This window comes from Lissotriton vulgaris, chromosome 3_2 (assembly GCF_964263255.1).
Source record: "Lissotriton vulgaris chromosome 3_2, aLisVul1.2, whole genome shotgun sequence".
In the NCBI taxonomy this organism is placed as follows: domain Eukaryota; kingdom Metazoa; phylum Chordata; class Amphibia; order Caudata; family Salamandridae; genus Lissotriton; species Lissotriton vulgaris.
Genome location: NC_141690.1, coordinates 150,325,556 through 150,350,901, shown reverse-complemented (window position 1 = coordinate 150,350,901; position 25,346 = coordinate 150,325,556). Strand labels below are relative to the sequence as shown.

Here is a 25,346-nt window from a genome sequence, read left to right as displayed (position 1 = left end):
TCCAGGGATTCGAGCAAACGGAACATTGTTCTCATCAATTATCTATGAGTATTTGAGTGGAAAACCTTTAGGTAACATTTGACCACTGTTTTTGCTTGAAACAGTGACAGCTAGCATTTATTTTGCCGTCTATTTTCATTGCTGAACGAGTGATTACAGCTACGGAAGCCATTTGCACAGCTGCCTTTGCAGCTTCATCAGCCAATGAATTCCCAACCGGAACGCCATCACGTTGATGACTCAGTGTATGTATGACGTGAGTGTTTTGTAGTCCTTGTCGTAACTGAACTACTTGTTCCCAAAGCAATTTATGCTTGATTGTGCCACCTTTTGCATCTTTGTAACCGTTTTGAATCCAGTTTTGCAAATATTCATTGTGAGACCGAACACAATAATACGAATCACACACTAATAGTGTTGGAATACGCGGTCCGTATTCTCAAGCGCCATCTTGAATGCTTGTAGTTCAGCTCGCTGAGCTGTACAGTCTCCTAGAGATTGTGTTTTAGTGACCATTGGTTGGAATTTGCCATCGCACCAACGACCTTTAACGATCGCGCACGCCACACTATAGGCTTATTTACCACGGTAGTAGGTTGAGCTGATCCATCAGTATAAATTATACATTCATACTGCTCTAGAGGCAGAATTTCAGTAGGCAGAGGACATTCTTGTTCATATTGTAGAAATGCTTGTGTTTTCAAATAAGGATAAAAAATGTATTCAACGTCTGTTGCAGAAAGAGAATTAACCCATTGTATCTATCTTGGATGTAAAACTTTAGCATTTGGAATGCTCGCGTTTGTTACTGCCTCCAAGGCAGGTACAGATGTAACAACCATAATGCGCTTACCCTTTGCGAGGGCTCTCTCTTTTGCTACAGCAGTCTGAACCGCTGTCAGAATTTTTCCTGTTGAAATAAACTTCATTTCTGCTTGTGTGTACAAGTGTGATTTGTAAGCTATTGGTACTTTTTCACCTTCGTTAAAAGTTAAGTACATGAATCTGCATTGTCCTGGAATAATTCGTATCACTAAGTTGCGTCTGCTTACGTGTGTTTGCAAATGATTTGTTGCTAACATGTCTGTTTGCAGTGAACGCAAAATTTCTGTGTGTTTTTGTGTCTAATTAACTGTTTTAAAATCAGGTTTGATTAAATCGCAGAGAGGTTTAATCCTTTTTGCGTAATTTAGAATGTATGTTCTTTCAAAATTCAAGAAACCTAGAATTGACTGTAAGTTTCTCCGCGTTTTTGGAGGTTAGAGCAGCACACACTTTTCTCAAATTTGGCTGCCAGGCTTTTGCCTTCACTTGATAACTCATATCCTAGAAAAAGGACTTTGAGGTGGGCGATTCTTGATTTCTTAAAATTGAATTTATACCCCTCAGATGCGAAGCCCAATATAATGGTGTTCACCCTGTTCAAGTGCCAGTCCAAGTCATCGTCTGTCAGATAGATGTCATCTACAAGTGATCATGCTTCATCATCATATGTTTGTAGTAACTCTGTTACCCTCATTGAGAATAACCCAGAACTATTCTTGAATCCCTGAGGGAGACGACAGAAGTAACGCTGCGTCCCCATTATTGAGAAAGAGGTCAAATACCTACTTTCTGGTGCAATGTTTTGACAGAAGAACCTTTTAGAAATATCTAATGTGGTTTTGTATTTTTTACTCACAATGTTATTCATTAATGCGGTACTGTTTGCATTTTGTACTGCAAACGTTTTGCAACAAGAGTTTAAATGTCTGTAATTCAATACTAGACGATATGTATTGTCTGGTTTGGAGACAGGAAACAAAGGATTGTTCATTGATGAGGTGCATGTTTTAATCACCCCCTGGTATTCAAGTTGATCTAAGATCTCCCTGAACTGTTTTTTAGCTTCTTGCTTAACTGGATACTGCAGTTGTGCAGTTGGTTGATTTTTTTAACTGGATTTTATGGTGAGGAGAATCCTCATCCCATCCTACATGATTTTTGTATAATGCAGGAGCTTTGGCAACTGCCCATTTCCTGGCATAAGTATATTCTAAATGAATTGGAATATGGTTGAAGAAGGATGGCATAATGATGTCCTCGCCATGTGGAAACTCCCTGACAAATTCTGGTGGCCAGTCTTGTTCAGCTAGAAGAATATCATAACCCTTAGAAAGCCGGTCTCAAAAGAGTGCTCGCACTTTTCTTGGTATGTCTCTCTCCATCTGGAGTGTTACTTCATATAACTTATGTGGAGAACTAACCCTGGTATCTGCAGTTTCAACATGGATGTATTCAGTCAAGTCCACTGTCTCCAGATGATCCTTCAAGTTCTTGCGAGCTATGGTGACTTCTGCTGCACTGTCCAACATTGTCTGAGCCCATTCCCAGTTCTTGAGTTGTGTCCTCAAGATCCTCAGCATGTATGATTTTTAGACCTGCTACCTTCTTTTTGGTGAATTGAGGTTTCTTGTTTTCTGAACGTGTTGATCTTCTTTAGACTTCACTCGTTCTTCCTTGTGTTCTGACCATCCTCTTCTTTCGGATTTTTGTGAAAAAGTCTGAAAGGTACGAGAGGAACATGTATCAGTATCTTGATATCTATCAGGTCTTCTCAAATTATCCCTGTTCCTTAGGTTATACCTCCTTTCAGAGGACTCCTTTTGAGGAGACCTACCCCAGGAATGAGAAGGCTTCTCTTTAGAAGTTTGTTTGCTATTTTCCCACTTCTTTTTATGAGTAGTAGGAGTGTTTTTATTAAAGACCTTTTCAGGACTAACTGGTTTACTGGTTTACCACCCAAGCTGTCTCTAGATAATTCCTCATAGGATTTCTCAATTATTCTGGCTAGTTCTTGTGGTTGCTCAGTTACATAAAATTCTTTTAATTTCTGGCGGATCGCCACGGATGCTGCCTCACCTTTAATATTCGCTAATATTATTGTTGAGACCTTTTTTAAAATCTTTCAGTAATTGTTATACCCAAATTTAAAGCGAGCTTTGCCACGTATTAGTTTTGAATCTGTTTCAGGATGTCAGGTATTACTGCCATAGATGGAACACTATGTGTTTTAGTGTAGATAGCAGCAAAGACTGTACCCCAAGTGGTGCACTCCTCCAGATGTGGTGTGATCCCCATTGGTAAGCAGATTGTTAAAATTATGTGTTTCTCATGAGGGGTAGTATTAGGAAATACTGCCTCGATTTCAGTAATTACTTTAGCTATCCAGAATGGAATTTGTTCCCTCTTTTGCAGTTTTTTTTTACCAATGACTGAGTGTAACGTCTGTGGTGTAATTTTTAGTGTATTCTCCTAGTGAGGGGGATGTTGTGGAATCATTATTGCAGGTTGGACTGTGAGAGTCCGCATGACATTTTGAACCAATTGTTTATCCATTTTTATTAACTCTTTGAGTTGAGTTCGTAATTCTACATCTGTCTTTTCATTAATGTCTGGATGTGGTGTATAGCTGGCTAAGACCGGCCATGTTACTCCTGGTCTACCTAGTGGACCGAGCCTGGTAAGGTGATTTAAATGTTTTAGGGCACCTTTAAACTAGACCACATGCTCATGGTATGTGAGTGGAATTTCAATATCCTCGAAAGGAATGTATTCTTCTGGTGGATCATCTTCTTTGTAGAAGTGAAACATGTGGTATTGGATTTGCTTCAGGGAAGACTATCCATGAATAGAATACCTCTGTCTGGTGATATTCATGTGCCTCTATCACAAAAATGATCCTACCACCTCTCGATGTTAGGAAATTTTTTATACGTTTTATAGTGATGGCTTTCCTTAAATTTTTAGGAATGCATATAGCATCCTCATCGGTTTCTTGGAAACCTGTTATGTTAAAAGTTGTTGCTATCCGTCATTTTGAGGTGGAGGTGAGGAAGTAGCCATGCCAGTATTTGGGTAGCATGGGCTATGCCTAAATAAGGGTTTGATTTCTATGCCTATATAAGGGCAACACGAATTGTACCTATATAAGGGCATGAATCAGGAAAATTCTATCGGAATCTCAAACGCCATACAACAGTACTGCCACACCATATACAACACCCCATTTCCTCACAGGCACTGTCAAGGGGTACCTGTCAGCCATTTCACCTGTTTTTGAAGTTGCTGTACCAACCTTCTCTATTCAAGTCAACAGTTGTGACTTGCTTCCTAAAGTGACTCCAACACCTGTTTCTGCCAGGACTATTCATCATACCCCCTATTGGAGCTTAATCTGTTTTTGACATTCCTAGTGTGTGCTCCTTGAAATCTACACAACTGTCCACTCCATTTAGTCACCATTGATTTACCTATTCTGATGGCCATAACATCGGCCAGAAGGTCAGTGAATTTCATACTGTTTCCCTGCACCCTTGCTACAGGACATTCTTTATAATATGTTTTGTTGATTTTTGTCAAAAAACAGTACACCAGACATATTGACCAGTGTGTGCCAGCCTAATTAATTCCTTAGCAAATAGCGCAGGATAATCAGTAGCACATACCTTCCCCGCCTCCAACCCCAGGATGACATTATAATCAGCATCAGCCCCTGGCCTTGTCCTGCCCTTGTAAGACCAAATTTCATCATATAGTGTATGGGGCAGATTTTTGACACTTTGGAGGGTGATGCCCAGTAACTCCTCCATGCAGCCCATATCTTATAATGCATGAGCAGGCAGCCTCTCCCCTTATACATAAGGATTTCCAGACTTATGCAGCAGTCCAGCTTGGATCTCCTGCATTGCCCATTTTTCAGCGGTGAAGTATCAAACCACCATTCATTATTATTAATAAGATGAGATGCCCTGTAGTACAAGAGTATGTCCGGGCTTGGGACTCCTCCATTGTATGTGATTTGTAGCATTTTGTAAGGGCTACTCGTGGAGTGCAGTGTTGTCATAGAAAGTCCTGCGGCTAGGCCTCCAGCCTTTAGAACAGAGAGTGTGGGAACAGAAATGGGTAATTTTGCAGTTGATATACCTGGGGAGGCAGAATAACCATTTTGTATATGGCTGAGCCCCCTAGGATTGCTCCATGTGCAGTAATATATTGCGCTCACATGGGTCCGCTGTCACATAGACACATAGGGATTGGAATCTCTCTCCGAGGAGCTGGATCTCAGTGCAGCACCAGTAGATGACATTGTATCAGGTAGATGGACATTTTGGGCTTGTAACTAACTAGCTCAGAGAAAGTCCCAAAAATCATCAGGATCTGAATGGCCGAGGGCCCTAACTCCACGGGATCATACAGAAATTTTTGGACATTGTCCACAACAATGCAATCCTGTTAGAAATGGGGGTCTCTAGTTGGCAATATGCGCCATTGTCTAAATAGGGGCCCTTCGTCCTAAGTCAGGGCAAGTGACAACCCCTGCTAAACCCTGTGGTAAGGTAGCACGAGCAGATAAGCCTATCTCGGAGGCAGTGTGTGTAGCATTTATGACCATGTACAACAAGGCAGTAACAACACCACAAACTGACACAACTCAGGTAGGTATAGAAAAACAATATCTTTATCTAACAGTTTAACTCAAAACTCAACTAGTAGGGACTCAAAAAGACCATAACGTATTCACCAGAACGTGACAATGACTGAGTTCAAGGCTGGGGCCTACGCGGCCCATTGCGCACTAAATACCTGTATTTGAAAGGGGACACCGCACGCAGCTTCTCAAAGAAACGGAGATGCTGACAGGCCCAGTGGCCACAAGACTGGGCTGCAGAGGTCAGCAGCGTGCACCCACAATGATTTAAGTACTCGGGGCAGGCGGCCTCTCAGTGACAGCAGCACGCGGCTGCGGCGGCCTGGGCTAGTTGTGGCGATGACTCTCGTCTTGCAGCTCCGTGGTGGGCTCACAGTGGCAGCAGCTCTCTCTTAGCTGCGGCAGCCCACAAGACGATAGCAACAATCCACGACAATGGTTAACAAGGTGCAGGCACTCAGCCGCAGCAGCTTTCTCTTAGCTGCGGCGGCCCACAGGCAAATCCCAATGAGGCAAAGTCAGAAAAGGTGTGGGCACTCAGCGGTGGCAGCTTTCTCTTAGCTGCGGCGGCCCACAGGCAAATCCCAATGAGGCAAAGTCAGAAAAGGTGTGGGCACTCAGCGGTGGCAGCTTTCTCTTAGATGCGGCGGCACACAGGACAAATCCCAATGAGGCGAAGTTGGCAAGGGTGCGGGCACTTAGCGGCAGCAGCTCTCTCTTAGATGAGGCTTGCCACAGGACGAAGGGTGATGCAAAGTTGGCCAAGGTTAGCTGCGACGGCCCACAGGACGAATCACAAAGATGCAAAGTTGGCAAAGGTGCTGGCACTCAGCGGCAGCAGCTTTCTCTTAGCTGCGGCAGCCCACAGGACGAAGGGTGATGCAAAGTTGGCCAAGGTGTGGGCACTGAGCGTCGGCAGGTCTCTCTTAGCTGCAGCGGCCCACAAAGATTCAGTAAAGGGTCCGAAGGTTCACCTTCAGGCGGGTTCTCAGCGGCGGCAGCTCTCTCTTAGCTGCAGTGGCCCACACAGATTCAGCAAAATTTTCAAAGGTACAAATTCAGGTGGGTTCTCAGCTGTGGCAGCTCTCTCTTAGCTGCAGTGGCCCACACAGATTCAGAAAAAGTTTCAAAGGTTCAGTCCGCAGTCCTCACAGTAGAATTATAGGCTCCGGATTACTCAACACATTCCTCACCTGCAAGCAGAATTCCTCGCATAGGAATTCCGACGGCTGACAGGGTGAAGTCTAATGTCGCTGAGACTTCTGCAGGAGGCGCTCTCCATTCAGGCCCTCAGGTAGTTTCTTCGGCAAGCTTGGTGAAAGTTTTAAAGTCCTTTCCTCTGTTCACTCGGACAGAGTTTCGTCTTGACATCTAGAAGGAGCACACTTGGAAAAAGGCCCAGCGCAGCGTTTTATACCTAAAAAGTATTTCAAGTCAACAAGAGGCTCACCCACGCACACAAAGCACTCCACAACGCCGGTCCAGCCTACCTGAACAGCAGACTCAGCTTCTACACCCCCACCCGCCAGCTCCGCTCCGCCAGCCTCACCCTCGCCGCTGTTCCCCGCTTCCAACGAACAACCTCCGGCGGCAGATCCTTCTGCTACCTCACCGCCAAGACCTGGAACACCCTTCCTACCCACCTACGGCAGACCCAAGACCTACTCGTCTTCAGAAGAGCAGTAGCGGCACCCCCTCCCCTCAGCGCCTTGAGACCCTCATGGGTAAATAGCGCGCTTTACAAGTACTCTGATTGATTGATTGATTGATTGATTGCTCTCTAAGGTCACAAATCACTGACTCCAGTCAGAACCAGTTTGGTGGGGTCAGGGAGCACTTGGTTTAAGAGGCGACATCCTGCCCTTTCAGAATGAGGCGGTCTGCTATCAGACACCCAGTGGGAGGTCGAGCCATCATTCACCTTGCCAGGCACGGCCCTGCTCGGATCAAAGAGTCACCCCTCACCATGCCCTGAATACCGATCTCTCTCTCCAGCCAGGTATGACCCAGCTGGCCCTGCGGCTCCAAAACTAGACAGCCAATACACATACTTGCAAAACCTACAGTAACGCTTAGGCAAGAAACTACTGCGTTTTCAGAAGAGGCATTTCCAAACATGGGATATATAAAGTGTCCTTACTAAAAGGTGCCTCTCAATGTCCTGAGCATAAAATATCAACCTCGAAGCTCCTATCTGGTTCCTCCAGTCAGATAGGATGATAGAAGGTAATCCTCAACCGGCCCATTTTGGCCTATGAGAACGGATGGTTTCACAGTAGCGACAGTGAAATGGAGGGTAACTCACTATTAGAACCTGAACTGAGATCTAGGCATTATGGTTATCCTAATTCACACAGTCATATTTACACAAGGAGCATTCGCGCTGTGGCACTGATTAGCAGTGGCACAGCGCCCAGAGCATCTAAATCCAGCCAACATATCAGAGAGGAAGAGAAAAGAGGAAGGGGGACCCACACCAATGATGCCAGGTCTAACAAATCCTATCTGAAATCTCTGGTGGCCATTATTAGCCTCTGACCAAGGTATCTATTCTCAGCCATAGTGCAAGCTGTTCGATTGCGAGTGCGAATAGTGATGGGGAGAATGGGCTCCCCTGCACTTTCCCCAGGTGCAACAGAAATGGGATGGAAAACGACTCACTCCCCTACCCACACTCATGCCTGTAGGCCCATGTACAGGTGTCTCATCCAACCAAGGAATCTAGGCCCGAAGTTCATCTGGTACAAAAGGCAAAACAAATTATCCCACTGCTCAGAATTGAATGCCTTAGGGAAATTGGCCAGCAGAAGCGCATATGCTCCCGGCAGCTGGTATTGTAAAGGTGCCAGATGCTATGGTGTGTGCCCACCCCAGCCTAAAGCTGGAATGGTCAGCGTGTAACTGTAATTATCACTACGCACAGTCTGTTGGCCAGGACCTCAGCTCATATTTGAACTTCTATATTCAGAAAAGAGATGGAGTGGTAGGAGAAGCAGTTGTCTGGAGGGTGTCCGGATTTGTGTATCACTATAATAATGGCATTCTAAGATCAGGAGAAGGCCTCTCCTGTGCCCTGTCATTGCTTTCCAGGGTGGGACCACGAGCAGCCCCCTATAAAACTTAAAGGACTCCACCGAGAAGCCATTGGGGCCAGGGGTTTTGCCAGGGTGAAGCTGGGGCAGAGCTTTTCCCAGTTCCTCCCCAGTGATATCCTTATCCAAAGCATCCTTTTCGAAGTCCGTCAGGGATTTTGTATGCATATCCCTCCAAAAATCTTGAAGGTCTGCAAGATCCACCTCTGGCGGTGGGGAATAGAATGCTGTGTGGTAAGTGGCAAAGCTTTGGGTGATAGCTGCATTGCCAGTATGTTTAATCCCTGTTCCATCAGTTATGTATGCAATGGGACTGCTTTATGCCTTGTTAGTGTAAAGCCAATGCAGGGTCGTGCTACTCTTGTCATCCGACTGATCCATGCGGTCTTTAGCGGTTAGCCGAATGTACCAAGTCTTGTTCATGAGGAGTTGACTGAGTATCATTTGTTGGTGCAACAAGTCCCTCAACATGTCGGGAGAGCTCGATGCAGCCTCGGTCGCCTCTAACTCTAGAATGTGTTTTTCTAGATCAGTGATTTCTTGCACACTATCCCGTGATAAGACTTAGAAGTCACCCCCAACTGTGGCCTTTAATGTTTAACAGTGAAACTCAGGAGAGTGCCCGCATTTCTGTTTAAATATTGTTCTTTGGATGTTTAGTTGTGAGTCTTAATATCAGGGTCTTGTACCCACCAGGTATTCAGACGCCAACCCAGTCCAGAGTGTCGCAGGCCTATCTGCACCCGCACTTCCGCAGGGAAAGGATCTGAAAGGTCTCAAGCATTTACATGGGCCTGTTGAATCCTATGGGACTCCGAGGCGGAGATGAGAAAGAAATCTAGCCAGGAGAAGACTTTGTGAGCCCCTCAGTAATAGGGTATCCATGTTCCGCCAGGTGTAACGCCCTCCACAAGTCAACAGAAGCTCATGGCCTCAACAAAGTGCGTGAGGGAGGGGACATAACCAGGTTAATGCTCTCAATCCTGGAGGTCCTTTCCAACTTCCAATCTATCACTCCATTAAAGTCTCCCCTGAGTAATTAGTGACCTGTCGGAAAATGCATTACAAGGGCCCCCAATGACTGCAACCAAATTATGCATTAGTGGGGAAAGAGGCGTAGACACTAGCTCTTGCGATTGGGTGTCCTTGGAGAAAACCAGAGATGGCCGCATAGTGGCCTCGATTGTCGAGTCGTATTTTGTTACAGTCTTAGGAGGCTGCCGCACATGAGGATGCCCGCTCCCTGCAACGCCCCTAGTGAAGCCTGCATGAAATACTTAGGTTTGGCCCATGCGAGCGAGAAGTAGGCATTTAGTACCTGCTACATGTGTTTCCTGTAGGAGGAATATGTCCACACCATATATTTTTTACTCATTTCAACAATGCCCCCCCGCTTTATGGGATCCACAATCTCATTAACATTCTATGTAAGTATGCTTCCGGTGCTGTGTGCAGTGGGATCACTTGGGGTCACCATGGGGCGGGCATTAAGGAGTTGTTGGTCGAACAGGAGGTTAGTCCCAGCCCAAAGTCAGTCATGACAGTACATTGTGGTGTCTAACATGTGTACAAAATAATCAAGAAAACCAAACTTTCACATATTTCCCCCACCCCCTTCCCATACCTCGAGATTGTGAAGTACCTGTTGTGGAATAAACTAGGAACTGTCACCAGTCAGATGACCAAACCCCAAACTTGTTTCTCTTTACCATCCCCCAAATCAATCCCAATAACCACAAGACTCAAAAGTGAGAAAAAGGAAAGAGGGGGTCCAAGTGGTAAGCTGTGCACTATGTTTTGCATTGCTGCAAGGAAGGAAGCCACGCAGGTTGAGAAGGACTGCTGTGTCAGGTGACCATGTCTGCTGCATTTGCACAAGAGTAAGACTACCTCTGAAGTGTCAGGTCTCAGGTCTGGGTCCAAAGACCTCAACCGGCAGGACCGTGGTGAGTGCTTTAAGTCAATAGATGAGACCATCGCAACAGCTGCCTCCAGCCCTGGTCTGAGCCCATGATGTTCTGCTAGGTGGGTGAGGATAACGTCTTTCCTCTAGCCATGTCCACGCCACCACAGTTGTTTTGAAGAATAATGTTTTGTCCTGAAAGGTGCCCAGGAAACAGCAAATGTATTTGAGTTGTAGGGCTTTCAACTTCTGGTTGACGGCCACGAAGGAGCCCCTTTGCTGTTGGAGCATAGGGTGTAGTCCGGGTAGATTTGACACCCGCGCAGAATCACTGGTCAGTGTTACAAGCCACTGTGAGAACCACAGGACCGCATCGCAGTCATCAAAATTGAAGAAGTGGACGATAATGGGGTGAGGGGCAGCCCCTGAAGAAGGCAATGTGTCAGGGATTGGTGTGCCCTTTCCACAGTAAAAGCAGGGAGATGGCTCCTTCTCCGGGACCCAGGAAATCAGCCATGCAGTCACAAACTTAGCAGGAGATGACCCCCCTCCGCACCTTTGAGGAAAACCAGGATGCATATATTGTTGCGGCAGGAGTAACCCTCTCTATCCTCCGCCCTCAACTCAAGCTGTTGCACTGTTTTTTGTAGTCTGGCAATTGTGGTCCACATTTCATGGAGCATATCCTCTGCCGTAGAGATACGCATACGATCCTCGGCTTCCGCCACCCTTGCAGTCATATTGCATAAAGCCTGACACACCAAAGATACAACAAGCATTAATTGCCAATTTATCCCTCCAAGGAGGAATGCAGATCCTGAATTACCTGTAGAATGGGAACCGAGGGATCCTGAGGGGCCCATGCGGGTGCCAATGTCTGATCTTTGTTGGAGGTCCTTGCAGGTGAAGCGTACTTGTCTGTCCGACCATGTGAAGCCTGTGCACACGGTGGTTTGTCTTTCTTTATGGTCCAACCACGGGCCAGAGCAACCTGGGGTATGGAAGATATCCGCTCGCACCTGGTCCCAAGCAGCCCCAGCAACACCAACCAGGCACGGACGCCGGGGTTTCCCCACCGGCTCAGGGACCCCTTAGTCCAACGCCACCACCTTGCAGTTCAGTCCTCATCAAGGGGCCCCCACCTGCTCAGTCAGGGGTCAAGTGGCAATAGTACTCAGTCCCGGGCCCGCGTTCCCGCCCCGCAATGGTATCCAGTCCAGGTCTGCATTTTGAAGCACAGTGCGTTCCAATAGTCCAGCCCTCTCTTGGATTACCCAGCAGCCCTGCTTCCTGATTGGAACTTGCGGCTGACACCCACCACTGATGGAGGATGAAGGAGGGCCTACGCACGGTCACATTCCTCAAGTGCTGCCTCAAGTCCCCCCCACCCACAAATAGGGGACTGACGAGACTGGGTAGGCCCCCACTGTCTAATATTGCTGCCCCCTATCACCAGGGCCCCCAACTTGGCAAGATGACTGGCGCCACTCCCCATGTGTGTTGTGTCCCCCAAGGTGTGGCGTCTCGAAAGGAGCCCACGGCCGACACACACAAATGCCCAATGATGTGGGGCCTCATAGCAGCCACTAGAGTCTGCAGTATCCGTGGACTACAGCTGTCCACAGCTTGCGGACCTACCATTGTTTCTGGCATTTTACAAGGATCACAGCAGCTCTGGACATAAGGGCTGAGGCCGCGCAACCATCAGAGAAGGCTGCATCCCACTGTGATGGCAGCCCTGCTCCAACTAAGCCGCTCGAAGGCAGGGGCAGCAGAGTCGCTTCCAGCCAGGCTAAGCAACCTGAGCACTACCAGTGGCGCATCACGCTCACTCCCGGTTCCAGAAACCGTCTATTGTACCTGGGTCCTCATATAGGACAGATTTGCACAAAGCGGCAGTAGAGCTCCGGAAAGAGCAGCTGCCATTGTTCGGGTCTTGGCCACGCCTTCCCCGCAAAACATTCTATCCAGACAAACTGGTTCTAAGATCCTGTGTGTCCTTTCTCTCTGAAGTGGTGTTACCTTTTTATGTGGACCAACATATCACCTTTCCTAGATTCTTTACCCCGTCCCACCCTTTCAAAGTAGAGAAGGGTTCACTGATAGGATAACAATGCTAAAAACATTGATGTTCTAAATATCAGAAAAGAAATATCTACTACAAAATATCGACTCCCACACCTTAGCAGGTAAGTACAAAAATATTGAATCAAACATATCGAAGTAAAAATATAGATGGAAAAAATATCGATTTCAAAATATACATAAAATAAAATATATTAAATATTAATATTATTTTTACCAAAATACATTAAATGTAATATACGTTTTAACTAAATATAAAAAACTTAATTTGAAAAAATTTAAACCCACAAACATAATAATTTATATATATATACATACTTTAAAATAATGTATAAACTTATCTTTATTTAAATTTTAAACTTGAAAATTATATTAAAATATTATATTAATGTAATTTAAAATAAATAATAAAATTCTATAATAAATTAAAACATTAAATTATTAAATTATTCCAACTCCAGTGAGTGCAACATTTGAAAATGTTGGATAGCGGAGGGGAAAAAATTACTATTCCCGCTCCAAAGAATGCAACAGTAGGGAAGTGTAGGATAGCGGAGGGGGAAAATTACTATTCCCACTCCAAAGAGTGCAACAGTAGGGAAAGTTTACGATAGCGGAGGGGTACAAATTATTATTCCCACTCCAGTGAGTGCAACATTAGGGAAAGTTTTGGATAGCAGAGAATCAAAATTACTAATAACATTTAAAACATTGAAAAAATAAAAAAAATATAAAACTAAGCAATATTTAAAAAATATATGATTACATATATTAAACATATAAAAAGAACACATATTATAATATTAATTACATATAACAAAAAGCTACACATATATAAAATATATTAATAAATACATTTATAAACAACTGGCAGCCCGTCCCGACCTTGTCCGGGAGCAACAGGCTTCCCCGACCCCCGCCCGCCCCGACATTGTCCAGCAGCCCGGGCCCCCGCCCGTCCCGGCCCCCACCTGCCCCGACCCCCGCCTGCCCCGACCCCAGCCTGCCCCGACATAGGTCCCCTTACCTCAGCCGCCGCTCCTCCCACCTGTCCGCTGTTCGCACCGCCGCTGGCCTGTCCGCTGCTCCTCATGTCACCGCTCCTCCCCCGCACCATGTCTACCACTCCCTTACCTCAGCTGCCGCTCCTCCAGCCTGTCCGCTGCTCGCACCGCCGCTGGCCTGTCCGCTGCTCCTCACGTCACCGCTCCTCCCCCGCGCCATGTCCACCGCTCCTCATCGCGCTCCTGGACGCCGCTCCTCCCTGCGCTCCTGACGTGAGCACGCCCGTCGCGGCCGCCGCTACTTCGGAGGGACTACTTTTTTTTTACTGTAAATTTTTTAAATAACGTTTTTCTTTTTAATTTATATAGCCTATAACTATCTACACACCCTGACAATTCCAATGGTGTATCGGGTGTGTGGATTGACGCTGTGGTTCCCGAATTTACCCGCCTCAAAGGCTGAAAGTTCTTCCTTTATTATAGTAGTATAGATAAATATTTAAAAGGAGAACATATTAACAAACACAACAAGTATTTAAAAGATAAATGTGTTTATTTTTTTTCCTATCCTATAACACCACACCAATAAAAAAACACTTCAAAATTATCCCTAAAAAATTCTTTGAGTGCACATGATTTAGCACTATGATATCCACAAAACACACCTAAAATTATTTACACGTTACCATTATTAATTACTTATTAATAATTAAAATTAATTAACAATTTATTTTTAATTCATCAATTAAAATTAAATTACTTCCTACCCTTCCCACCGTTTACATCTGTAAACACCACAACACACCTAAAATTAATTACACAATTACCATAATTAATTGCCAATTAATTATTTAAAATGAATTAACAGCAAATGATTAATTAATTAATAATACATTACTTTACATATTTAACATCTTAAACAAATATTAATAAATACAAATATTCAATAAATGTTATATAATTATATTACTTCCCACCCTCTTCTCCTATAAATCCACAACCCGCTACGGAACTAAAAACACAAAACTTCAATTAAAAAAAATTAATACCTACTAAAAATAATCAATAAATTTAATATAATTAAATTACTTCCCATCCTATTCCCCCATTAACCCACAACTCGCTATGGAACTAAAAAACGCAAAATTACAATAAAAAAAAATAAATAAAATTATTAACTAGAAAAAATAATCCATACATTTTATATAATTAAACTATTTCCCACCCTATTCCCCTATAAACCCACAACCCGCTACGGAACTAAAAACGCAAAATTCAAATAAAAAAAATGGAATAACTACTAAAATTTTAACAACAATTTTTATACAAAAAACATTAATCACATACATATAAAATATATACTAAAATATATGCTAAAAAACATAACAATAATAAAAGTCGATATTTTAACAACTATATTTTTTGCAAATGATATTAAACAGAAGATTTTTTTAACATCGATTTTACTTGCCTAAAATCGATATTCTTGACCATGACAATTTGTCTGTCTATATTCCTGATCCACGATATTTGTGCAAATCGATATTTTTGACTTGATATTCTGTCTCTGCGACATAGAGAAGAGCCATGGCCACTCCGCCACAGAGAAGAGACTCCACCGACTGGACCTAAAAAGCGTATTGTCATTCTACAATATTTGCACCAGAGAGTTCCGGGTGGATGATCAACTTTACATTAGGTATATTGGTGCAAAGAAGCAAAAGAACAAGCAGAAAAGGACCATTCCATAATGGATAGTGCTCTGCCAGCTCATTCCACCAGCGCCAAGTCTGAGATCCCTGTCTGGGACATCCCTCAGGTGGCAACGTGTGCGTCTCTCCAGATGTTTACCAAACACTACTGCCTGGACAGTCATGTCTATCCTGATGGACACTTTGCCTGTTTATCCCCCTAGGACTTCCTTGTCTAAATCTGTTCGCAGATCCACCCCTGGATAAACTGGGTATCTATTCTAAGGCAAGATGTCTCTATCAGATGAACAAGTTACTTACCTTCTGTAACACCTTTTCTGTTAAAAACTCTAACCACAGATTCCTTACTCACGTGCCCATTCTCCCTGCTCTGCGAATTGATTACTCCACAGACTGTACCCTTATGAGGTCCTTAGTGATCAGCAACCGCCGTGGCTTTGCACTTCTGGTGTGTGAAGGTCACCAAAAGTAACTGATTTTAGTGCACTGGGGTGGCACCAATATAAGCACCGCACACGTCACTTCTGGCGTGAAAGATACTGATGCGGAGTCGACCTACGCCACCTGCCGGCACTCTGGGGTACTGATCGAAAAGTTTCCAGATCCAGTCTGATGCCTTGGGATAATTCTACGGTATAGACCTGCGGCGAGATAGAGTCTCTACTCTGAAATACATAACTTGTTCTTCTTGTCTTGCTACAGTCCTGTTCGCTGGGGGTTTAAAAGATGCTACAAATGAATCGCTTACAGGCGTTTTCCATGAAGTTTGGCATGCGATGCAAATAGAACACGTCTATTTTAAAACACTCTTGTTGAACATCACTGCATTTTAAATTATGCGGAATTAAGTAAGTTTTCTTCAGACCTTGTCTCTTCATAGTAGAATAGATTAAGTTTAAGGCTGTTTTATTTGAAACGATAGTCTGGGGGTGCTCGGCCCAGGCAATTTTATTGGTGAATCCTGGGTGTGCCATCCAAAATGGACCACATTGGTGCAAAACTATATTCCTGGTTGGACGTGCAGCTTTGCTTTCCTCTCTGTTGACAGCGTGGAGCTACAGTCTGGAAACGAGCATTAGATGCATAAAAGCATAAATGCTCCACCCGCTGTGGATATACATTGTGGACATGCAAAACAAAAGTCTTAAAACAATGACTCCATATTAGACCAAATGTTAGGAGGGTATGAAAGAGCCGCAAATTTCATGTAGATAGAGGACTCTTGTACTGCGGCTGTTTGCCTGTCTGTTTTGTAACAGCTTACCTGAGCTGTCCACCCACACCCATGCTATCCATCCAACCAAACCAAGTTTTCATTTTTCAACCCACAACCAAACATTCAGCTACTCATCCACACTTGCACCTACATCCATTCAGCAATGTAATCATACCCAGGCAAATAATCACCCACCCACAGCCATTCAAACTTGCACAGAACACTGCCACTAGTTAATCCATGCACCCTATCAATATCTTGGATGTATGGCTTTTTAACGCATATATTTTCTATATATATCTTGTGTCTGTTGGTTTTGTCGAACTGTTTGTATGTGTATATTTGTATGTATTTTTACTATTAGTGCATCCAAACATATCCCACAACATACAGTTATTAAAACTGGCATTAAAAACCCAGTAGCTTGGGTTTTAACAAAAAAATGCAGGGCAGACCAGTTAACTTTGCCAATGCTATTTGTGAATCCCATTGTTTGTATTCCTCTCCCTTTAAGCAAGAGCAGTTTTGGAAAACATGATTTTGTTGCCTGCATTTTATGTTGGCTGTAAAGGAAAACTATTTGTTAGTGATTGATTCATTAGATCTCAGTTTATGATTTATATTGAATTCTTGTTCCAATTCTGACGTTTGAAGAAAGAAACCACAGTGTTGCTCCACGGAGCACAGACCTGGAAGCCAGAATATGAACGTTCTTTTAGAAATTGCTGACTTTTAAGTGACAAAACCAATGTTCATTCCTTATTTTGCGAGTATAGGAATATTGTATTGCATGATATGCAGGGGTCCTCGGTCTGTGTAGGCTGCTTTCTATGTGTTGCTCCGTAGTTGAGGAAATTATGTTTTTATATATTATGTTTTTTTAAAAGGAACAGCATGTGGATGAACGAGACCAACGAAGGTTTCAGCTAAAGATTGCTGAACTGAATGCAGTCATTCGGAAGCTGGAGGACAGGAACACCCTTTTAGCAGATGAAAGGAATGAACTGGTAAAATTGGCATGCAAAATTTAAAACAAGTGAGAGGTTAACTTTCAGCACTGTTGCAGTTCTGATTACAAAAATATACATTGTAACCAAGCAAATTCAGCATGTCTTCTTTTTTAATTTCAGTTTAATAGGCGTGTGTAAACTGCGTGGCTTTAGCCACACTACTAATAGGGAAGTTAGCCGTTACAGAACCAACCATGAAGTTGGATATCCAGATTATGTGAATCAGACCTGCTTGACCTGTCAACTTTTCACATTTTTGTTTGTGTGCAGGGCCATTCCCTGTGGACATACACCGGATTAATAAGTATATAGTTTACCATACCCTAGGTTTTCATGTTCCTAGCCTTGTTCAGGGCTCTTGAGACATTGAATTAGGAGCCTGAGATGCTTCATATTGTTAATTTTATAGTATGAGATTTCAGTATGGATTCATCTATTCAGCGCTAGGATACCCTCCCAGTTGACTGTTTTCTACAAATCTACATAACATTATACATAACAGTTGACTATCTTAGCCATTCCTTTTGGCCATTACAATGCAGAGGTAAATAAGGCATCATTTCGTACTGTGTGTAGGTATTCCATCTTTCTTGTCGGTATCCCTAAAATGTTTGCCTTTTCCACTGTATTCCTTTTAGTCTAAAGACATCTGCGCCCAATGCACCTGCCCAAGACATTACGAACACACGATGAAACGGATAAAACTTCCCTCAAGTGTGTATTATACTGATGACAAGAACTATATTTTGTATTTATTATTAAAAGTAAACCTATTTAATATACTGATTGTGTTTCAAAATCTTAATTTAATTTCTTTTTAAAGGTTGTTTAAACGGTAAGCCACCTCTCTTTCATTTTAAATATAGCTGTTGGAGGTTGTGAAGAGGTTTTGCTTTAAAAGGCAATTCTTGTTATATTGGGGTGGACATGTTGCTGTAAATTGGATGTAGATTAGTTCATGGAAAACCTTCTGTAGAGACAGAGAAAGGTACTGTGCATGGCTCTAGAGCACACCTTTCCAAACTTTTCATGTTGGTGACACACTTTTTGGAGATGCATCCTTTTGTGAGTAAGGCAGTGTAGCATGCGAGCGATCCCGAACCACCTAAGGGAGGTCTCGGGGTAGGGGGTTCTCCCCCGGAACCAATTTTGAAATAAAAGTGGGCAAATGGTCTCCCTCTGTCTGTCTCCCTCTGTCTTCATCTCTCTGTCGCCCTCTTCCCTCTGTCTCCCTCTCTCCCGCCCTCTGTCTGTCTCCCTCCCGCCCTGTGTCTGTCGCCCTCCTGTCGCCCTCTGTCTCCGTCTCTCTCTGTCTCCCTCTCTCTCTCTGTCTCCCTCTCTCTCTCTGTCTTCCTCTCCCTCTATCTCCCTCGCCCTCTGTCTCCCTCTACCTATGTCTCCCTCCTCTGTCTGTCTCCCTATGTGTTTCCCTCTTCTTCCCTTTGACTCCCTCCCTCTGTCTCACTCTGCCTCCCTTCCTCCCCCTGTCTCACTCTCTCCCTCTCCCTCTCTTTCTCTCTGCCTCTCTATCTCGGCCTGTCTCAGCATCTGCCTCTGTCTGTCTGTCCCTGTCTTGCCTCTGTCTCTGTCTGTCCCTGTCTCTGTCTGTGTCTGTCCCTGTCTCCCTCCCTCTGTCTCTCTCTCCGTCTCTCTGTCTGTCTGCCTCTATCTGTCTGCCCCTGTCCCTGTCTCTGCCTCTATCTGTCTCTGTCTGTCCCTGTCTCTGTCTCTATCTCGGTCTGTCTCTTTCTCCCTCCCTCTCTCTGTCTCTCTCTCTCTCTCTGTCTCCCTCCCTCTCTCTCTCCCCCTCTCCCTCTCTCCCCCTCACTCTGTCTCCCTCACTCTGTCTCCGTCTCCCTCTCTCTCTCTGTCTCCGTCCATCTCACTAACACTGCCTGTCTCCCTCTGTCTGTCTCCCTCTGTCTGTCTCCCTCTGCCTGTCTCCCTCTGTCTGTCTCCCTCTGTCTGTCTCCCTCTGTCTGTCTCCCTCTGCCTGTCTCCCTCTGTCTGTCTGTCTCCCTCTGTCTGTCTGTCTCCCTCTGTCTGTCTCCCTCTGTCTGTCTGTCTCCCTCTGTCTGTCTCCCTCTGCCTGTCTCCCTCTGCCTGTCTCCCTCTGCCTGTCTCCCTCCCTCTCTGCCTCCCTCCCTCTCTGTCTCCCTCCCTCTGTCTGTCTCCCTCCCTCCCTCCCTCTGTCTGTCTCCCTCTGTCTGTCTGTCTCCCTCTGTCGGTCTGTCTCCCTCTGTCGGTCTGTCTCCCTCTGTCTGTCTGACTCCCTCTGTCTGAGTCTGTCTCCCTCTGTCTCCGTCTGTCTCCCTCCCTCTTTGTCTCCCTCCCTCTCTGTCTCCCTCCCTCCATCTGTCTCCCTCCCACTTTCGGTCTCCCTCCCTCTCTCTATCTGTCTCCCTCTACCTCCCTCTGAGTATCCCGGACTCCCTCCTGTTTCTCTCCCTCTGTCTCCCTCCCTCTCCCTCTGTTTCCCTCCCTCTGTCTCCCTCTTTCACCTCACCCCAGCTTCCCGAGCACACACACAGCCACACCTGAGCACTTCACAGTTCTTTAAACGACCATAGAGCAAAGTGTCTAGGAATGCCTCTTAATTAGCAGCAGTTATGTTCTAAGTGCCTGCGACACACCCACGATTTGCAGGCGACACAGTACTGTGTCGGGAAACACAGTTTGGAAAGCTCGGCTCTAGAGAGAGGCACCATTGCCTTAAGTTCACCCTTGCATGTTCTGTAGATTTTTTGATCCCCACGAAAATCCCCGAGAGCATTTTTTTTTAATGGATTGCGACCATCAGCCGGGTTTTTTGGTTTGGAAGGGCATACTATTTGCACCCTCCTTACTGAGTGTGACTATTGTCGGGTTACCAGGCTGCTGAAGCCCAACAGTGGTAGCTACGAGTATGTTTATAGGTCTTTTTCTCTCTGTCTGTCATTAAGAGGCACCTACTGTTTGTCCTTTTCCCACATATTTAACCCCTTCGCTGCGGGGGTTAATCCCCCGCTGTGCTGGGGGGGAGGGGGGCGCGCACTGCGCCCCCATGCTCATGACGAGCTGAGCTCGTCATGAGCTACGGCGCTCCTGTACTCATGACGAGCTCCAAGGAGTTAACTTGGTCTGCTAGTCCCCTGCAACCGGGTCTTTCTGAGATCCATGTGGGAGATATATGATTCTTGGATGTACATTACTGCTGTACATACAGGACGTGAGTAGTCAATGTGACATAGCCATGGCCACAGTGGAAATCATTATGTTTGCCATACATTGAAGTGGTGCCTATGATGGAAAGTTAAGGGGCGGGGGCTGAGAAAGAAATTAGACTTGCAGGGCAGCTCAAGGACATTTCAGCCATACTCTGTGGGTCACATGTTTAGGTGTGGAGGATGGGCGAAAGAGGGCCCCTTGGAAACGTAGGGATTTACACCTGCCATTTGGATTAGTGATCACTACAAGCAGACAGGAAGTTACATTGGATATCTTCCATTTCTCTTGTTCCCTTGTTTTGAGTCTCCTTGACAGATACTGTTAGCTACACCCTGCATTTTTACCAGCAAATGAAAGCAAATACTATAGCTGGGGCAGGCTAAGGTAGAATAATTAAAAATTGAAGCAGGACCTGAGCAGAACTGGTCTCTGAGCTGACGGTCAGAATAAACAACTACCTTCTGCAACTTTGGTGTAAAGATGGGACAGAAACTTCCAGCCAGTTTAGCAAGATTTCCCGACTATAATGTAGGGTCTCCACAACAACTGGTGACTGAGAAACTCTCTGAGTTCCAGTTGTGTGATACATACTGTCAACTCTCCTTGCTAGGCTCTGGAAACTCGGGAACTTTGTCTATGCATTCCAGGAATGGCTGCCTGGATTGTGTTTCGACACAGAGAGCTAATGGACTAATCAGAATGAGCAATTAATGAGCCCTTTCACAAAAAAGACTCTGCTTAGAAGGGGAGGGGCAGTACAGCAGCTCAGACAGGATAAACTAAAGCCATCTGCTGCACCACCAGGGGAAGGAATCATATGCCCTCCTGTTGGACTTGGCCCTCTCTGCAGGGTCATCCCTGAACTTTTTGCCTTCCTCCAATATTCTCTCTGACCTGTTTTTGTTGGTGTAATGACTGGGTGCTTATGCTCTCCATACGATAACAACTAAGAACAACAAGATCAGATTGCTTGAAAAAGAAACAGGATAAAACTTCTACAGAAGAAGAACCAATCAGACTAATTTTGAATTACAGTCAGGAATCCAAACAAATAAATCAAATTTTGAGAAAAAAATTGGAAAATCCTACAATTAGACCCAATCATAGGCCAAAAAATGGGCAAACATCCAGTAATCACATACAGAAGAGCAAAAAACTTACAGGATCAATTGGTTCACAGTCATTTCCAAAAAACCACAAAAAAGAAACAATGGTTACAAACTAAAGGCTTCATAAAATGCTATAATTGCAAGGTGTGTGACATCGCCAAACCAATTACAGAAATAACTATGCTAAACAAAAAGACCTGGCAAATTAAAGAATGCATAACATGTAATAGCAAATACTCCATATACATGATCGAATGCCCTTGCAATTTGAAATATATTGGCAGCACCATCTGCGAGTTGAAAAAGCGCATTCTGGAACATGTACGTGCAACGGTACACAAGGACAGGAACAATGCCGTTGCAAAACACATGGAGGCCAACCATGATGGAGACTGGAAACAATTGCGTTTCTGGGGTCTGGAAACAATGACTTTATCAGACAGGGGTGGTCACAGTGAAAAACACTTACGACGTAAAGAATCTAGACACATATTGAATTTCAGAACATTGGCTCCGCATGGTTTGAATCAATCAGAAGAATTCTACATACACCTCTGATGACTGAAATGACAATTTGTAAATAACATGTTCTCTGTATATCCTCCCGTTTAACCATAAATCACATCCTTTATAATTCATAATTTACCTTAAACCCGTCCCATATTCCCTCACTTTTGATATTCTATGCTCAGAAATCATATTATGGATTGGTAAATTCTTGCCCACTGGAGGGCGGCACTACCCGGAAATTCAATCAGACACTCGGTTCCAATTCCAACAACCAAACAACACGAAGTGTTAAAACTGACTCAGTTATGAATGTGTTTCCTTCTGAACCTTAATGAGTATTTATTTGTAAATAACCCGTCATGTTCAAACTACATCACCCAGAATCCTTATCGTTTACACATCACTATCGGTGTTGTTTTGAATACGCCCAATTGGGGGAGTAACTATGGTTTCATGCAATGGTTGTTGAATCCTTAAATCTTGTGAGCACACCCACACAAACTGACCGTGATCAAGACAGCGGACGCTGTCGAAACGCGTTGGTTACTTTGTTTTGACCCCATGGATTGAAAAATAAAATAAGAACCTTAACTGTAGCGGATTGACAACTCTGTTTGTTTTGCGACTCCTAATTTTCCCTGAAGCGGGGAATACGTGCTGGGATTGACAGCAGTTGGGCTCAACTGCAGGAGTGACGCGGCCCAAAGCAGCAGCGCCTAACGGGAAAGGAAGTGAGCCATACGGTAGATGATACTATAAAGTGTATACATTGATTGGTTTCCATGATTGGCTTATTTGGTTTACTGTCAGTCCCCAGTAAAGTGCACCTGGAGTGCCAGGGCTTGTAAATACAAATGCTGCTGGTGGGCTTGCAGCACTGGTTGTGCCACCCACAGAAGCGGCCTAGTAAAAGGTGTCTAAGGTCTGCCATTGCAGAACCTGCGTGCAGTCTGGTACTGTCATGCTGACTGCGCAAGTGCACCTACTTGCCAGTCCCTAAACCTTCCCTTAACTTCATATTAGTCACCCCTATGGTAGGCCCAAGGGCAGGGTGCATTGTAAGCATGAGGTAGGACAAGCCCTGATGTGTGTGGCAAGTCCTAATAGTGAATTTCAGCCATTTTCGTTTTTCAATATTGTAAGGCTTCCTGCTCTCCATAGGCCAGAATGGGCTGCTGGAATTGTTACACTATATCATCCTAACAGACTCAGAGAGCATGGTAGAAAGTCAAGTTTAGTATGCCTGAACTCAGAATAATAATATACTTCTTTTAGTAAAGTTTATTTTAATTTACTGTATTTGCAAATGCTACTTTTAGAAAGTTAGCATTTGCTTGCCTAACTATTTCAGCCCGCCTCTGCTAGGATGTGTATCTGCTGTCTGGTTTGTGTGAGTGACAGAGAATTTCAGGAGACAGTCTGGGCTGCCAGGTGGTGAATAGAGAGATTACTCCAGGATGGGTGGGAGGAGTGCTCCTTGACTCTGAATAGGGCTGTGCTCTCCCACCACAATACTGTCTCCACCTCCTGAGGAGTGTCTGATGTCTCTGCCCTGCACCCTGAAAGAAGCAGCAAGAGTCTCCAAAACAAAATGCTCCAAAACTGGGCTGAACCAGGCTCAGGCCCCCTGGCCTGCGAGAACAAAGGATTTTGCGTATAAAAGTAAGAGCCCTGCTCCTAAACAATAAATCCTGTTTGAACTAAAGAAGAACCTCTGCCCGCCTAGAAGGACCTGGAGAAGTTGAAGGAGGAAAACTGTCCCTGACCTTGGGGACTGGCCTGCAGTGGGTACCTTGCTGAAGAAAGGAGAGGAAAAGCCTAGAAAAGACTTTGCAGAACTTGTGCCTGAAACAATCTCCAAGGGCTTGGACTTGAGCTTGCCCCCTGAACGGAGTCCCAGGATCATTGGACTCTGTTGCCTTCCCCGACGAGTTGCTGGGTCTTGCCTGATCTCTTGTGCTGCTGGGGCCACAATCTGAAGTGCGCCTTGCTTTCTCTTTGCAGCCCGTGCCTGGCCGCCCCTGCCTCCAGCCACGCCGCTCCTGTTTGAGCCGTGTCCGCTCCGCTGGGCCGCCCGCACCCTGCCTCCCTCCTCTCCCTGAGCCGCACTGGTCCTTGCTGCACCCGCCGCTGAAATAGCCCAGAGCCCCTTTGCGAGGCAAAGAAACACCCCTACACCTGAGCCTACCAGCCGCCTCTCTCCCCGCTCCGGCCCTTAGAGATCACCCGTATTGCCCCCCCCTAGCCGCCCTGACAGAAGGTACGGTTCGTACTTCAGAGGCGTACAGCACCGCACCAAGAGAGCCGGCGGTACAGTCCGTACCCGCCCCTAGGTGCCGTCTCAGTGACCATCAACTTCGGACTGGGCCAGCCTCCTGCTACGCTCAGCCCGGTCTGGCGCGTACTTGTGAAAGCGCACCGGACCGCCCGCACCAGCATTGAAGGTGCGGTTCGAATCCACAACGCGTACTGAAGAAGTACGCTGCGCACAGAAGCCTCGTCCCGCGAACGCCTAACCTCCGGATCATCTGCCCCTCTCTCCGCAGTCCCGCTCACCCGCCTCGCACCTCGAGGCCGCCTACAAGCCGGACTGCCTGGGAGAACCGCTGACCTCGTCCCGGGCCCGCCTTCACTTGGGGCCGCATCTGTACGCCATGAACTCCCGCATTAAAGGTACTGTGCGACTCGGACCACAGGGTCCGCACCGTTGGTGTAACATTGTTTAAAAGTACCAACTGCCAAAGAAAGGGTCGCCCAGCTAGTGCGAAGCGCGCAGGACCACAAAAACGGCGCATTTGAAAGAACTCTCTTCATACCAAAGCATTGTGGCCATTTAAAAAACGTTATCCTGGTGTTGTATTAAGCCTGCATTTACCTATATATTTTTATATAAAGCATACTTATTTTTATACATAGCTACGCCTAGTGTCCGTTTGTGGTGGGTCATTTTGATCATAAATGCTTAACAAACTAAACGCCCTGAAGATTAGCCTTGTCTGCTCGCGCCACACCACCTAGAGGGTGAGCA

The 25,346-nt window shown here is 45.3% G+C and overlaps 1 protein-coding gene across 1 annotated transcript in view; it reads left to right on the top strand.

Moving 5' to 3' along the window:
- LOC147725440 (janus kinase and microtubule-interacting protein 1-like) overlaps window positions 1–25,346 on the top strand; it is a 1,438,523-nt gene that overhangs the window by 686,569 nt on the left and 726,608 nt on the right. Inside the window, exon 6 of the mRNA XM_086964109.1 lies at window positions 17,370–17,489. Coding sequence (XP_086820235.1) covers window positions 17,370–17,489 — 120 coding nt within the window. The remainder of the gene's footprint in view (window positions 1–17,369; window positions 17,490–25,346) is intronic.